The sequence below is a fragment of the Staurois parvus genome, unplaced genomic scaffold (genome assembly GCF_062004578.1).
Source record: "Staurois parvus isolate SC_StPar_1 unplaced genomic scaffold, SC_StPar_1.0 ptg000102l, whole genome shotgun sequence".
Classification (NCBI taxonomy): Eukaryota; Metazoa; Chordata; class Amphibia; order Anura; family Ranidae; genus Staurois; species Staurois parvus.
Genome location: NW_028317898.1, coordinates 1,500,846 through 1,518,683, shown reverse-complemented (window position 1 = coordinate 1,518,683; position 17,838 = coordinate 1,500,846). Strand labels below are relative to the sequence as shown.

The following is a 17,838-nucleotide window of genomic DNA, read 5'->3' as shown; positions in this document are numbered from 1 at the left end:
GCCCGGGGTCAGTAGGGGGCCCCATAAGATGCCCCTGGTACCTTTTTCATAAGCTTTTTTGAGTTTGCGCAAGGACACAGGGGCCCCATGATCCCCTATTGCCTGGGGGTCCCATGAGTTGTCAGTCCGCCCCCATACATAAGTGATTTAACAAGTTACAGTCTGACCCCAGCTAAAACTTTTTAGGCAGTTACAGAAACAGTTCTTTCCTTTTTGGATAAAGACTTTACATAAATGAATACAAGCTGACCACTGTGAGCACTCCTGCCATTCATTTCTGGACCAGTGTTTTATTTTTTTTTAATGACTATAGGAGTTTTTCTTAAGCACGGGGTTCCCAAAACAGCCCCATTGATTTAAACGCATTACTACATGATAGAAGATGAAAGCTTACTGATAGCAGCAGTGCTATTTTATTTTTCAGATATTATAACCCCTTCATTATTGTAAGAACAGTGCAGCTGACCATCATAGATACAGTTAAGCCTTTTCTTGAATAAGAGAATGTAGCTCTACGCAGGGTAGATTTGTCCATGGACTAGGGAGTAGGTCATTCTTTTGTGCCAGACTCTTAGCAGCTGTGGAAGGAGCAGGCAGAGAGAAGCTCTGTAGACAGAAAAAGTACAGGTAAGAAGAAATCATTCTGTCTCTGCAAACATCACCATATTGACAAGTTCAAGACTTTGACGTTCTCGTCACCTTCCTATCACATCTGATGCTCTCTGGCAGGGTAATGACATACTAAAGGACATTTTTCCTCTATGGAACACTTCTCAGAGACCTTTAGCCTGCACATTTTCCCAGACTTTGAGAGCTTAAAATCCACGTTAAACAGTATTCTATAAATAAAAAAACAAAAACAAAACCCATTTTTCTGCAATGTGCACTCAATCCAGAGCTGAGTCCTGCAGTAATTCTGTTCTACCACTAAGTGTCGTCAGTCTTCCAAACTGAATGACAGCCAGTGTCATTCAACCCACTTTCTCTTAGAATTGGCTGTCAGGTACCTGTGACCAGTGGTGTATTTAGGTTTTCTGCTGCCCTAGGCAACACAAAAATCGGACGCCCCTCCTCCCCTGCGTAGAGAGCCTGACACCAACCAACACCAGACCCCCTTCCCCCCCTCCGCAGAGAGAGCCTGAAAGTGAGAAACAACATCACTGCCCCATCACCCCCCGTCCGGGGGAAGTGCTGCCCCCCTAAAAAATGCTGCCCTAGGCAAATGCCTTGTTTGCCTTGTGGCAAATACGCCCCTGCCTGTGACAGCCTGGGATCAGACTCCTACTGCACTGATAAGTGCCTGCACATTATTACATTAGCTCTGTTTGGTGTGGCAGCAAGGATCACCCATCACCACCAACAAAAGCGAAAATTAAGTACCAGTTATCATATTGGACTAGCTAGAGGACCCTTGAAAAAATGTATATATGTTCTGAATATGTTCTGGCAGCACTAGGGTCGTTGGTTCGAATCACAACCATGGCACCACTTGCCTGGAGTTTTGTTATGTTATCCCTGTGCCTGCGTTGGTTTCCTCTGGGTACTCTGGTTTCCTCCCACACTCCAAAGACATGCTGGTAGGTTAATTGGATCCTGTCTATGTTAGCCCTAGTATGTGTATGTGTGAATGTACATTAGGGAACTTAGATTGTACACCCCTTGAGGACAGGGATTGATGTGAATGTACAATATAAATATAATGGAAAGCACAGTGTAAATTGATGGCACTATACATAAGTACTCTCCTAGATATGTGCTAGGTTAGGTAAACAGCTCAATTTTGTACTAATTTCCTTGTCTCCAGTTTTCTTTTAACAGCACAAATAATTCTCAAAGTGGGAGATTTGGTATAGTCTCTACGTCATAATAGACTTCACCATTAGATGGTGCTACAGGAAAACGTATGCAGGTTGTGATCCTGCAATAACCTTCAATAGTTTTTTTTTTCTGAACCAGCAATAGCTTCCTAGTTCAACTAAAACACCTAAAGCTAAAGTTTAGTGATTTCTTTTCTCATTTAAATCATCACCAGAGACAATACCTACATAAATGTAATGTGATCTTCTGGTACCGGGGTGGTTAATATGAATTAGACATGTGCATTTCATGACAAACCAATTTTTTGGACAAAAGTTTTGTTTGGAGATTCGGATGTATATGAATCTCTGAATGGACATAGCAACAAATGTAAACAAATCCAAAAAAAAAGTTTAAATGAAATTAACGGATGCATTTATTTCATTTGGATGATGTCAATTTTAAAATTTGTTTGATAATTCTGATTTGAGTATAGTTGTGATTTAAATTGAATTTTTTAATTGTCACAGTCAGTCAGCTCAGTTCCACAATCAAATGCAATTCTTAGGTTTGAAAAATCTGTGGGCTCCAAATTTCGCATAATTTTTTCTGTTGTGTATTCCACCCGAATAGTTTTGATGAATGAATAACGATTCCACTAGCAAAATTGGAAACCAATAACTAATATATAGCAATCTTCAAAAAAAAAATGCTAAATATTTACAATCCACCCAGACCAACAAATATATGAAATTAATGCAAAATGTAAGGAAACAAATCCTGAAAACGAATCATTTCAACATAACGAATATGACAAAAAAAATCCTTTAACCTCCCTGATGGTATTCCCGAGTGTAGCTCGGGGTAAAGTTTCAGTACCACAAGCGGTAACCCCGAGCTACACTTGGGCTTACCATGCGGCGCTGCTCCGCAATCTCTCGATCACTTACCTTGTCCTGCGCTCCCGCGATGTCCCTCCTGCAGTGTCGCCGGCAATGTAATCCAGCGAATGCCGGCATCTGTCTTCTGGGTTCCGTCCCCTGCGACGTCGGGACGTACGGGGGATGGAACGGTGGGAAGTTTGAAAATGACAAAAAGTGACATTCACTAAAATCACACAGTAAAACATTACTGTATCAAACCATTTCACATACATTTTTTCCCGAGTGCTTTGTTCTGTGCCCTGCCTGCATTTTTACTGTTCTTTCTACCTGGAAACTGAGAAGTGTTCATGGCGTCCAAAAAGTGTCCCTTTAGGTCAAAAGCGGGTTTAGACCAGCTAGAGAACAGCAATAGTAAATTAGAACTACTTGCAGAATTGAGTGATAATGATTTGTGGGGAAATTTGTCATCAGACACTGAAAACGATTTTGCGACTTTGCTCAGTGATGTGCGAACTTGGTGCTATATTTCAAATTTCAGTGTTTTTGGTTTGATTATTATTGAATTAAATTTATTATTATTATTATTTATGATTATTTATTAAATTATAATTTATGATTTTGTGTTTCAAGTTTTATCCTACCCGGGATGTTTACTAGACTCTTGTTTGAACAGATTTCAGTGAGTTATTCCTAAAAATTACAGGCCTAGAATAAAAAAAATACATATTTCCATGCAAAAAAATGTACCGCTTTGAGCACAGAAATATGGACATAATCAGACCGCTAGGGAGGTTAATGAATGAATGCATCCGAAACAAAACAAACATTTCTGGAGTGCACATCTAATATGAACAGCTACAGCTGTGACAGTTACTCATCAAAACTACCGACTATATCTTCCCTTTCTGCCCCATCCTCCATTTATAGAAGCCCTACTATTGGTTCCCACAATATAAAGTTCTATGTGAATGGAGGATCGGCAGATACAGCTCTTTTCGTTGTGGGAACTGATAGTACGGCTTCTTAAAAGGGAAAAGGGGAGCAGAAAGGCATGGCATAGTCGACACTGTTGATGGTGTAGCCGCTCATATTAACCCCTGCAGCACCAGTAGATCACAGCTACAGAGGAACCTGGGGGGGGGGGGGGGCAGATGGGATACTCTTCAGGCATGCAAGTACCATTCCTGGTGCTGATTTAAAAAAAAAACACTAAACTTCAGCTTTAAGAAAAACACATTTCATGGGATGGGCTTCTAATTAATTTGCAGTATTTTTCACAAGAAAATATAAACAAGGTTAATTGGAATATATAACTCTTTTATGAAAGATAAAAGAAATAGAAGGAAAGGCAGTACAATACCTGATGTAGGAGAACATTTATTTAGCATGGACACAGCAGAGTAGTAGGAGTTCCCCAGGAAATCTTCTATTGTGGTTTTCTGGTCAACCTCAAGCAAGCATTGAGTAGAGTCTTTAAAGAGAAGGTCCTTTCCTTCCTTTGATCCAAACAACTGAAAATTCTGTCTCTGGCTTCCATTTCGCCCAAACTGAGCCTGAAAATGTGCAGCAAAATGTTTAGTGATGCATTTGTTTTAGACAAAATAGAAGACACAACATTCTGGAATCACTTTCATTCTGGAAAATTCAATTTATGAATTCAGCAGTGACGTTTTTGAAGTATTAATAATATATTGGACTTGTATCATGCAGCTGAAAGAGTTACAGTGGATTCATCCTGTTTTAAGAAAAATTTTGAGGTCATTAAATGGTATTACCACTGAAAATGTGAATTTTGGAAAAATGCTGGAGCGTTAGTTACCCATTTACAGTAGTAATCTAGAAACTAAAGATTCCTTCATCCCACTACACGATAGTTCTTTCTACTCAATAGGGCTCATATACACAGGCTCATTCTTCAGTAGAGAACAAGACAAACTAGCATATATTGTGCCTGGGATTTCCTGGTTTCTGGCCCGGGTGTTCTAAACTGGGTAGGAAATTTATATCTCTGCACATGTGCCACTTTACACAAATAGTGATACACAGCTGTGTACAGCCGCCTGCAACCATTCATGCCCATGGGTGTCTGTATACAGCAACAGGAACTCCTTTATGCTGTACTGGAAAAAGCTCCCATGCGCATGAGCCTTAAATTCAGTAAAACTGCAAATACGCAGAATAAAAAATATATGTATATTAAAATATATACTGTGTATATACACTATATTGCCAAAAGTATTGGTACACCCCTCCAAATCATTGGATTCAGGTGTTCCAATCACCTCCATGGCCACAGGTGTATAAAATCAAGCACCTAGGCATGCAGACTGCTTCTACAAACATTTGTGAAAGAATGGGTCACTCTCAGGGGCTCAGTGAATTCAATGTGCAATAAGTCCATCAGTGAAATTTCCTTGCTGCTAAATATTCCACGGTCAACTCTTAGTGGTATTATAACAAAGTAGAAGCAACTGGGAACAACAGCAACTCAGCCATGAAGTGGTAGGCCATGTAAAATGACAAAGTGGGATCAGCGCATGCTGATGCGCACAGAAGTCTCCAACTGTCTGCAGAGTCAATAGCTAAAGACCTCCAAACTTCATGTGACCTTCAGGTTAGCAACAATGCATAGAGAGCTTCATGGAATGGGTTTCTATTGCTGAGCAGCTGCAGCCAAGCTTTACATTACCAAATGCAATGCAAGATACTATATTCTGTTATTTTATATTTTATTGTATTCAATTCTATTCTATTATTTTCTATTCTATTATGTTCTTTATTGTCTGTTCCATTCTTTTCTATTCTATTATAATCTATTCTATTCTTGTCAAATTTGAGTCAAATTTGAATCAAATTTCTTTTCTTTTCTTGGCCCTGAATGGCCAAGGTGACAGTGCCACTTTAATTAATCTCTCATGAATACCTAATTGCATTAACTGGTATTTTCTTGTATTTTGCTGGCGTTCATCTTTAATTATTGATAACAAATGTTTTTTAGTTTATTATTAATAATAATAACAATAATAATAATTATTATACAGGATTTCTATAGCACCAACAGTACAGTAAATAAAATAGAGACACCAGAATGTACAGGGTGTAACAGATCTTCAGTAATAGGTCCTATCATCCAGATGAAACCAGTAGCAATAGTATATAGGGAATAAGTCCTTGAAGGAGTGTGGTAGCAGTGGAGAAAATGTGCAAGTGGGTAGAGCATACGACAAGGAGGTGGCCTACTTCTGATTATTATTATACAGGATTTATATGGCGCCAACAGTTTGCACAGCGCTTTACAAAATGAAAGTAGACATTAGTTACAATAGAATTTGGTACAAGAGGAAACTGGGCCCTGCTCGTTAGAGCTTACAATCAAAGGGTTGAGTGATACAAAAGGTAATAGCTGTGGGGAATGAGCTTATGGAGGAAATAAAAAGCAATTTACTAGTTAGAAGCAAGATAGGCTTCTCTAAAGAGAAAGGTTTTCAGGGATTGTCTAAAGGTGGATAAATTAGGAGATAGTCTGACAGATTGGGGTAGGGAATTCCATAGGATGGGAGAAGTCCTGGAGGCAAGCATGGGAGGAGGTCACATGGGAAATAGAAAGCAGAAGGTCTTGGCAGGATCGAAAAGTGTGGTTTGTTTCAACCAAATTATTATGAGAATAGTTCCTGAGGACAAGATCTATTGTCAACAGAGGGAATAAAAAAAAAGAAAAAGAGAAAAAAAAAGAGGGAGCAGGTAGAGGGGGAGATGGGGTAGCAAGGGAAGCAGAAAATGAACAGAGGGGGTAGGTTAGAAGGGGGGGGGGATATAGCAAAGCAGATTTCCACAGCCTCCAATTGTCCAGAGGGGGCAACATGCAATAATCACTTTTTATAGTCTGCTGACACCCATCGGCATCCGATCCGATCCTGTACACCAAAAACAGACGGATTGGGATCCATTCCCCATCCGTCCAGTGGATCAGATCGGATGACAATTGAGTGGAAACAGAGAGGTGGTCCGTTTCCATCTGACCATCTCATTGAGATCAGCGAGCAGTGCCTGTGTCTGCTCTGCAGCAGTGCAGCGGGCAGAGACCTGTCATCCGCCTGCTCAGTGCGGATCAGCGGAGAGATTCCCCACCGAGCAGACAGATCACACTGATGGATCCGCCCCGTCTGAAAGGGACCTAAAGGGAAAAAGGCCAAACATTCAGGTTTGTGTTCATTTACAGTTCACCTCTTTACCTTAAGAAAAAATCTCACAATCATTGATGGTCAGTGGCATTTTAACCCCCCCCCCACAAACAAACACACCTTTAATAAAAAATAATGACATCATCATTGGTGGTCAATGGCCCAACTATAGGCTTACTGGCCACCCAAGTGTATTTTCATAATCCATAAACGGCACTCCATAAATTAACATTCATCTCTCTGTTTTTTTTATAATACAGCGATATATTATTATTATTATACAGGATTTATATAGCGCCAAGTTTGCTTAGTGCTTTACAATATAACGGGAGACAATACAGCAACAATACAGTTCAATACAAGAGGGATAGGAGGGCCCTGCTCCTTGGAGCTTAAATCTAGGAGAGTTGATTAAATGATTAAAAATCAACATGAATGTAATAATATTGTATTACTGTGATAATGTATTGAATATATGGATTGTCAGTTACCTGCTGTTCTCTAACAATTCTTAAAACACTGCTCCGTTTATTTGGCCGGGAAACTACAGCATGTGCTGGTACTTCTGCCAGGTGGCAATTCTTGTAGTCCGTGACTGACGCACGAGATCCATTGGGGCACAACAGCTCAAAATCATTGGGCTTAAGCTTTTTTGCCCAATCTGCAGGATTCCTGCCTGAAAAAAAGGAGATTTACAATATTGGTATTAGGTGGGAGGGGATGGGTTAAAGTACACAGACAAATCAAAAAAAAAACAGGAACACAACTTCACAGCTAGCGACAGTTTGTAGAAGAAAGTTTCATACTTATATGATAGGAGAAATTCAATGCAGGAGAGGGATAAGTAACCCCACCCACTCCTTCCCATATGGTAAATAAAGCCAATCAGGGAAGTCATGTGTATCAAGTAGGCGGAGCTTCATATCAAAGAGAAGTCTTGGAAGAATGAAGTCTGCTGGACAGGCGGTGCAGCCTGCTGATTCATTGTTAAGGTTGGTATTAGATATGATGGGTGCATGTTCTGAGTGTATAGTGGGGTACATACTGCAGTGAGGTGAGTGCTTGGTTGGTGAATACACATCTGTGCAGTTTAGGTGTTTTGCAGGTATGGTACATTTGCAAAGTCCTGCTTACATTGTCTTTTGTGTATTTATTAGCAATGCACACCTTACGAATAGTAATACAAGTAAAAAGCACCTAAAACAGGCTTTCTCAACCTGCTAACCCCAGAAGAACCCTTGAAATACATTTTCTGGTCTTAGAAAACCCCTGCTAAAATGAATTAAATGGGATTAAAGCAAATAATGTCCCTTATATTGGCAATCAGTGGGAAACATATCTCCCCTTACAGTAGTCCTCAGAATGTCCCCCTTAGAGACGGCTAAAAAGAGAATTGGTATCATGCTGCTGGCTCTGCCAAATGGCAATGGACTGAAAACTATGCAGGCACCATCAGGTGAAAGGTCAACCAGCCACAGTTTAAGGAACCCCAATCAACCTCTGAAGGAACCTTGCTTGAGAATGGTTGACCTTCAATGTACAATGGACCACAATGCATAATGCGACAAGAGCCTTGGATGGAAAAATAATAACTGTTTTGGTCACTATCCACAACCATTTTGCATAGCATTTATTAGAACTTCAGAACACTGTGCTGTAGGTCATACACTCCATGCTGGTAATTGTCACAGCATTGTCTTATTAATAGACTAAAGTTATTTGTACACTTGGACTTCTGAATTTCACTCATTAGCGAATAGGAACAACTTTACTAGTAAATGTACATAAAGAAAAAAGACGTAAGAAGAGCTTCACAGTTAGCTCACTCTACATTTCTGTGAATTGCGATCTTTGTAATGAGGTTTGGCACAGTACATTCTCTCATAGATGATATAGGCCACAACTAATCTTGTCTTGGAAAGCCTTTTTTCTACAGATGGGGCATTTCTGGGAAGTTCTTCAGGTAATCTACCCATATGGAAGACCTGCATGCATTTTATGACCCTCTATGAATCAGTCAACCTCTTAGAAGCAGACAAACACATAAAGTAGCTTAATGTCCTTATTCAATTAGGGCTGAAAGTCTGAAACTGGATCAGCCTGTGAAGTGGTTTGGAACTAAAAATTAAGAATTTCACACATTAGGCTATTGCAAGTGATTGCCGTTGCAGGATCTGTTCCAGCAGCCATAACCACCTGCACAGAAAAACAAGCTGCCACTGAGGGGATGTGTGTGGGTGCCATTAAACCTAAGAGCACTTACTGAAAATTGCAGCAGCCGCACTGCGAACAACACTGTACTTGTGGTTTCCGTGCAGGTTGTGGTTGAAGAAGATTGAACAGGGACCCTTTCCCTGCATTTTCAGGAGGCATGACAGCCATTTCAAATGAATAGGCCCGGGCAAAATGTGGCTCACAGAGCCACTAAAGTGTGAACCTAGCCTTAAAGTAGATGTATATCCAAAAACTTTTTCACGTTTTGTTAGAAGTCAGAAATGGTTAAAACCCCTGTGAGTTTATTTTTTGTTGCCTGTTTCTTTCACTTCCTATCAGAGACAGAACAGGAAATGAGAACATATCTCTAGAATGTGAGGACAAACGCCATCTCAGACTGCTGCAGAACAAGAGTCCACATTGGAAAATGTACACTCTTTTCCTATTCTATTGACAAACGTAAAATTTTGTATTTCCCCTTATGTTCTATTTTTCTGACATTGGACAACAGGACAAGTAGAGAGGATGACTCTCCCTAGGACAAAGATAACAATAATACCTTGACAGGGTTTATAACCCTTACCTAGTTTACTCGAAACTAAAAAAGTGTGGGCTATATATATAAGTTAACTTAAAATATAATTTAACAATTTTGTGAAATGCCATAGTGGCCAACCTACCAAATTAGGCATGAAACTGTATTTTTAAGAAGATCACTTACATAGTTTTTTTTTCCTTTTTACACAAAGCACCATAGGCACAGCAGTGGCTCAGTGGTTAGCACTGCTACCATGCAGCGGCAAAATCTTGGATTGCATTATTACAAGTTCACTCTGTGTCTTCTCCAACAGTCCAAAACATACATAATAATCTTTCAATAGTAATATGAATCGATCAGTGTTCCCTATAGAGCACTGAAGGATATAACAGCTCTATAAATAAGTTGATAATACAATATGTATTAGCGTCTGTTATTTTTGCAGCCAGATTTTAATCACCTTATTGTACTTAGTTTACAGTAATGATTTCCTTACCCTCTGTATTTTCAAACACTGTGGTATGTTTAACAAAAGCCACATCTCCTTTCTCCTGCAGGCATCTGAAAAGAACAAAATGTTGGTTTCATTCAACTGGGCCATCCTTGTACCCAGAGACACCATTTTTAGAAAGCAAACTATAAAGCCACATTACATTTGACTTATGTTAGGTCAAATGGGCCCATGCCATTTTATGGCACCATCATGATATTTCTTATTACCTTAATGCTCCAGAGTATCCATAATATATCTCAGCATCACTGGGTGAGCATCTAGTGTTGAGCAGAGGTTTCTTGGGATCTCCAATACACAATTGACAGAGATTAGAATTAATATCAGAGCCAGGAGCACAGCTCTGACTGAAGTATGAACCTGATGGAAATACACAGAGCAAATAAATAAATAAATAAATAAAGAATTCAAATAACAGTGTTAAAAATAAAAAACAATACTCAATGAGAAGACACAGAAACTAGAAAAGCTACAATTTCTGGGGAAATTGTGTGAAGTGTTCTTGCCTCCACCAATAGTCTACAACTGGAGTGGGCGGAGTAACTGGGTGGAGTGGCTTGAGTAACTGTGAAAAGGTTGGACTGGGCAGAGTAACTGTGTGGAGTGTTTGGAGTGAGTAAAGATAGTAAACATTACACTAACCAATTGACTGATCAAATTTAAAAAGTGCACATGGCAAGCTTGATAGAGTAAGAAATGCATTTCAACTTTTAACTATAAAAGCTACAATTTCTGGGGAAATTGTGTGAAGTGTTCTTGCCTCCACCTGGGTTCCTATGGCAACTCATTCTACAGCAAGGACAGAGAAGAGTGGTTAAAAACAAACTGCTCCAACTTGCTCACTTCACTGGCGGTTGCCATATTCAAACGGTTGTAGTTTAAAAATTATAAATCGTACACCAAAGAACTTTATATTGTGAGAATCACAAGACCCAGACCTATATTTTGATGCATAGTATGTCTGAAATATTAAAAATGAAGGCACAGTTGCAGTTTAGAATTTGCCCTTCAAATTTGAGGTGGCTAGAGTGGAGTTTCAATGAATGTCAATGGGCAGCGTGAGTTGCAAACAAATGTTCATATTGTGAAAACTATCAGGACTATGGCTTAGCCGTGGACATTTTTAGTGGCAGCAGGGATAGCTGAACATTTTGATATAAGAATTGTGTAGGTGGGCTTGAAAATGAGGGAAAGATGGCAGTTTAGAAATCATGTCCTGATTTTTCAGCTCACAAGTAGGCTTTTGTCAGCTCCCACTCTAGTTTTGAACATTCCGCTATTCATTCCTATGGGACCAATTTCACCACAAAAATACTGATATTTCGTGACCCATTCGGCGAAATGTTCCACAAAGTAATAGCACACCAATCGGGAACAATCCGCACGTTTCGGTATATTACTGTCTATGTAGTGTAAAAACTGTGGGAGGAGTTAGGGTGGTAAATTTGGCTATAATAATAAGAATATATATGTGAGATAACAGTAAGTGGTCTTGCCATGCAAGAACACTTATTAAATATATGAAATAAATAAAATAAGAATAAAAAATATAATAAATAAACAAACAAACAAATATATCAACGTATATGCAGCCTCATGGAAGTGGTTCTTAATCCCGTGGGGCTAAATATATGTGTACCAGTATTTGTGCTGGGAGCAATGCACACTACCTACACAAAAACCGGGATCCCACCAAGAGCCCTGGGTCTCCTACCCACGATCGAGAACCCGGAGGCCTAGTTCCTGATCACCTGATCGCTGTGATAGCTTCTGATTGGCTATCACAGTGATCAGTCACTGTTCAGCCTGCCGATGTTTTGTTTTCTCCTCTTGAAAAATGAAAAAGATACAGTGTATCTTTTTCCATGCAAGGGAAAAAATGTTAAGAAGTGTGTGTAAAATAATAATAATAATAAACTAGAAAAGCTACAATTTCTGGGGAAATTGTGTGAAGTGTTCTCCACCAGTAGTCTACATTCATTCCTATTGGACCAATTTAACCACAAAAACGCTGATATTTCGTGAAACATTTGGCGAAACGTTCCACAAAGTAATAGCACACCAATCGGGAACAATCCGCACATTTTGGTAAATTACTGCCTATGTAGTGTAAAAACTGTGAGAGGAGTTAGGGTGGTAAATTTGGCTATAATAAGAAGAATATATATGTGAGATAACAGTAAGTGGTCTTGCCATGCAAGAACACTTAAAAAAAGAAAAAATAGCTAGATTGGGGTTTGATCTAGGTTAGGATCAAGGTAAGGGCCAAAGGTCATGGTCAGGTCAAAACTCGGGGTCAGTGTATTTTAGGTAGGATTTAAAAAGTATTTTTAAATGTATTATCAGTGTCAGTTAGTTTCAGCGTCAGTGTGCTTTAGGTAGAATAAAAAAGTAAAACATGCACTGTTGTTTCTAGACCCTACTAAAGGTACAAACAACAAATACCGTACACATATGTGTACTGCTGTGACCATAGGGGGCAGAAGAATTTAATTTGGGTTGTTTGTTGGTGTCAGGTTATGGTAATAGCAAGAAATATACAGCTAAATTTAAAAAAATTATACTTTTTTTCTCTTTTTGTGCTTGTTTTCCTTTGATAATATAAACATAAACAAAAATGGAAGGGGATCTTTTCCCCTCCATCTAGCCAGATCAGAGGGTAGTCGGGTGTAAATGGACAGCAGGTCCATCTGACTGCCCATACAGGAGAGCGTGTTGCGTCTGTGTCCTGTGCTCTGTGTCAAAAACCGAGCGGACATGGACTTGTCATCCACCCGCTTTACTCTGCTCACCAGAGGATCAACAGACAGATCCCCTACTGAGAAAACCAGATCTAGCCCATGTGAAAGGGGCCTAATTCACCTGGATACAACTAGTTGAGATGATATGTATAGTTTTACTGACGCATGTCAAAGTTGCAAAACTAAATATTTTATTTTGTATTTTTTTATTGATTTATCGTCATTAAATCTTTATTGCCAAGGAAATGATGGGTATTTTATTTAGGATTGGTGAAGTGTCCTTTGTATAGTCTATAACAGTATTGCATTTTATTTATACAGAATGAAAAATTTTAACTGCTGGGGTGTTTTGAGCTTGGCTTCAGAGGGATTAATAAACAAGAATGTATGCATATGTGAAGGTTGTTCTTTATGGGAATAGGCCTGAGAGATGTCAATTTTCCTTAACCCAGCCACCATGCTATGAATAAGAGATAAGAAGGTCTTCTGGAAAAACACAGGGTTTGAAATATATCCAAAATGTCTCACACATGTGGTATCCCCATACACGGGAGAAGTAGCAGAACATATTTTGGGGTGTAATTCCACATATACCAATGGCATGTGTTAGCAATATATCATTTAAGTGACTCTATGTTAAAAAAAAGTTATAGTAAAAAAAAAATTGCAATTTTACAAAAACTTGTGGCAAAAAATGAATTCTTCCATGGACTCAACATGCTTCTCAGCACATAGCTTAGGGGATCTACTTTCTGAAAAGGGGTCATTTGGAGGTTGTGTGTACTGCTCTGGCAGTTTAGCACATCAAGAATTGTGATTCAGTCAGAATGTAAAAGCTGTGTAAATTCCAGTATCTACACCATAGTTTGTAGACACTATAACTTTCACACAAACCAATTAATATACACTTATTGAGAGTTTTGTTTTACCAAAGACGTAGTAGAATGCATTTTGGCCTACATTTATGGTGAAATTTGTGTTTTATGGATATTTTTTATAACAGAAAGTACAAAATATAATTCTTTGTCAAAATAGGCATTTTTCATTTATATCGCTAAAAAAGAAAAACAGTGGTGATCAAATACCACCAAAGGAAAGCTCTATGTGTGTGTAAAAAGTGCCGAATAGCAAAAAAAGCCCTGGTCGGTATGGGGGTAAAACCTTCCAGATGTCAGGTGGTTAAATGTAAATAATCTAGTACTTTCCTTTTGTTATTAAAGTGCCACATATTCTTCTATAGTTTATTAAACATGGATTATGTTGTTACCGCTCATGGGTTCGATATGGGTTCTTCTACAACATAATAACTGTATGCGCAGTGTTCCTGGCCTTTTTAACATGTCATTTGAGTATGGTAATTTTAAGGTCAAGGTAATCCTGAATGGGGCAATGTATGATGTCTAAAGAACAGAGTAGAACTATAGTATGTAATAGTGCTGTAAGGCACTAAACCTTATTGGACAGGTCATTATAGACCAGTGAAATGCCTGTTATTCTCATATAAAATTTAAAACATCTTGTCTGCATGATTATATAGCGCAATGGTGCTACACATGACACTATACTTACCAATATCGCAGTTGTTGTTTTTCTTGTTGATCAGACCGACAGGAATATTCCATCCAGCAGTGCGACCTACCCCTGTGTGACAGGACTTCTTGCCTTTAAGGTTGTTCCATGTGATGTCTCTGTTCATTCTCTTTACAACAGCAACTGCATAGTATGTACCTTTGTAGAATCAAAAGAGGAGTTATTTCACAGTCAAATTTATTGGAGAGGCCAAGACCTAAGCTCCTAGTTCTATGACTTGATGGCCAGTACAATAAGGTCCTTCCCATGCTGCTTGATTATTTATGTACCAATATTCTTTAATTGGAGAATCAGTAGAAGAACCATTCTCTAGACTGGGAATGGACTCTGGACTGGGTTTAGAATGGTCATTTCTAACTCACTGACCTGTAACAAGTATGCAGATCAGAAATTTTGACTTCCAAGGATACTGTCATGGGGAAGTACGGGAGCTGCAATTGCAGACCTGATAAAAACAGTAGTTGCCTGGATGACTTTTGAGCAACAGGCCCAGAACAATCACGCTGTAAAAAGCACTGTGATGTAATCATCAATATAACCGCCAGGAAACTGCCACTCCCAAAAAGAGTTCAGCAATGGTAGCCTCCATGATTCTCACATGATGGTCTCTTTCACTTTTGCATTTTAAACTGGATGCTTGTTCTCAAAGTTAGTGACTTAAAGTAATGAAGCCAGAGACAGACAACTAGGGGTTTATTTACTAAAGCTGGAGAGTCCAAAATCAGACTCCCTTCTGCATAGAAACCAATCAGCTTCTAACCTCAGCTTGTTCAATGAAGCTTTGGCAATGAAACCTGGAAGCTGATTGGTTTCTATGCAGAAGGGAGTCTGATTTTGGACTCTCCAGCTTTAGTAAATAAACCCCCTAGTGTTTCCAGAAAAATGTCAGCGTGGTTTACAATCAATAATCTGGACCAGCTTCTTGAGTATGGCAAACGTTGACCCTGCCTGTGCAATGTTTTTCAGCACAGCTGCCTTTGGTCTCAGTCAGGGGTTCATGTGACAGGACAGCAAAGCAGGAGCACAATTGAGACAATTCTCACCTCATAACAGGAAGTTCCAGAACAAGGACTTTCATGGCAGGATTCCAAGGTATTATATTATTGAAAACTGCAGATTTCAAAAGTATGAAATGTTTTTTCATAGGCCCTAAACTTGTTAAAGCTGATATGAAATTTGAATGATTTGATTTACAGGTACTTTAAAGTGTAGGTTCTTTTTAACAGGCTAGGTTTAAGGTTGTCCACTTTTCTGAAAATGTACTACTAGTATACTAGATTTACGATCACCTTTCTATTAATAAAATTGTCAATGCTATTCTGTTCCTTATGATCAGTTCCACCACCAAGCTGTTTTTCTCTTTTAAACTGGACCCTCTGTGCTATTGGGCTTAGTAGTAGTTTAGTAGTCCTATAGACTTCTATGGAAGTATTAACAATTTATCTAATAAAAAAGAGAAACAACACCCAACTTACTTTGTATTTTGGACCCACTGGTTTTGCATGGCTTTAGATCCTCTAAAAAACAGAAAATAAACAAAATAACACACATCATATAAGCTGTGATAAAGAGGCAAGTCACATTTTAGAATGCACTAACTCTGATTCAATGTGAGCCAGCTTTATGAATGCATAGTTAGAAGATCAGTAACAGGCTAGCATAAAGTCAAACATGCTGTCCATGGGACTAGCCCAAATGTGTATGCATTCATACATATTACAGCATTCAGTTACCCATTGTTTTTACTGTTATACTTTTTTAATTGGCAGTTAGTCCTGCCCACAAACTATAATTTTTTTTCATATTGAACAATCGAAAATACTATTCCTTAAACTGTTCGAATACACTTTGGGCTCTACATATAAATTCTTCAGCACTAAGATATGCTATTATTGCTCCATAGCTAACCAATATTTACAATACTGCCAAGAAGGATGGTAGCTGAAGCCTAAATGTTTGCTTTTGTTTGAAGACCCCTTTAAAATACAAATAGTTTTGCATGAACAAGTTAGTGCATAAGTTTCGCCATTGCGTCTTCTTCTTCAAGTGTTACTAAACCCAGGACCCTGCATTTACTATATCTGGTCTCCCACAGTACACAGAACATGGAAATGCAATTATTTTAGTAAATATAAACTGCTAAATACCTTTTCTCATCAGCAATTAGAGCAGTCTTGTGACTTCTCTCAGTGTCCAGCAGAGCACTGGTGAATGCTTGTAAGAGGTTTTCATTCTGCTCTAGCAGGATGCAGAACCCCTGACCCTCTGTCTGGACAGTGCTGATTGGCCCTGTGCTGATCACATGCACACTTCCAAGAAAAAAAAAAAACTCTTTAGCAATACACACCAAACTGAGCATGTGTAGAGTGTCTCCACATGATATTTCTTATCACGAGATAACAGGGAAACACTGGAAGAAGGGGAGGATCAGAGAAGTCAAGATCACACAGCTTTTTTGCACAATGCAGATGATTAACCCCTTGGGTTCCATAGTGAGTATATCAAGCATGCTTTACTGCATATACAGACTGATTTTACTGTTGTGGGTTTAGTAACACTTTAATCTTCTTTATTAGAATTGGTTTTCTGCAGTATGGTCTTACCTTGGTTATAGTACTCTCCAAGTACAGGTACCAATCCACACTGCCCAGCTGTGTACATGTATCCTCCATCGAGTGTAACAGCATCTGCGTCACCTTTCTACAAAACCATCAATAAAGAAAATGTATCTGAAAAGTTTTTGTTTTGAACTAGATTAAGTGAATAGTCCAACAGGGTGTAAGTGATTGTTAAATACAGACAACTCCCTAATGAGCTATGATCATGGCCATAAACCATGTCCATGACCATCAGTTTGAGTTGCAAAGACATACTAAAATACTGTGGACATAACAGGTTTTAGGGGTTTCAGGCACTTATAAATAATTATGCAACATATCAGAGCTTAATGAGAAAATGTTAACCCAAAATACTCCAAACAAGCTTCTTCTATGATTTTGTTTAGATTAGAACTTTTTTTTGGAAATTATCTAATGCCCCCTTGGCAGTTATATGGTTTACTATTATGGAAACTTAAAAAAAAAATATGATTGTGTAATCAGTGTTTTTATCCTTTTAGATATTCTCTCAAGGTCCCTGAAGAAGCAGCAATTTAAGCTGCGAAACGCGTTGGTTGGACTTTGCATGGGATGTTTTTAGCACTTTTTGTGAGGCTTCTTTGGTGTAATATTGTGGTAGATGGAAAATAATTGGGCTATGGTTTTATTATATGAAAAAAAAGTTTTATATACCTTAAAGCGGAGTTGCACCCAAAGGGGAAGTTCTGCTTTAAAGATTGGTCCCCCGCTCCCCATTAAGGATTGGCACCTTTGGGGAGCGGGGG

At 38.8% G+C, this 17,838-nt stretch overlaps 1 protein-coding gene across 2 annotated transcripts in view; it reads right to left on the bottom strand.

Moving 5' to 3' along the window:
• Positions 1-376: 376 nt before the first annotated feature.
• Positions 377-17,838, bottom strand: part of LOC149467745 (serotransferrin-B-like) — a 38,101-nt gene continuing 20,639 nt past the window's right edge. For both annotated transcript variants that reach the window (XM_089671219.1, XM_089671220.1), the window contains 8 exons: positions 17,060-17,156; positions 15,932-15,973; positions 14,436-14,594; positions 10,335-10,485; positions 10,111-10,175; positions 7,354-7,538; positions 4,042-4,234; positions 377-606 (listed from right to left, as the gene is read on the bottom strand). In XM_089671219.1, coding sequence (XP_089527345.1) covers positions 572-606; positions 4,042-4,234; positions 7,354-7,538; positions 10,111-10,175; positions 10,335-10,485; positions 14,436-14,594; positions 15,932-15,973; positions 17,060-17,156 — 927 coding nt within the window. In that variant the 3' untranslated portion in view covers positions 377-571. The remainder of the gene's footprint in view (positions 607-4,041; positions 4,235-7,353; positions 7,539-10,110; positions 10,176-10,334; positions 10,486-14,435; positions 14,595-15,931; positions 15,974-17,059; positions 17,157-17,838) is intronic.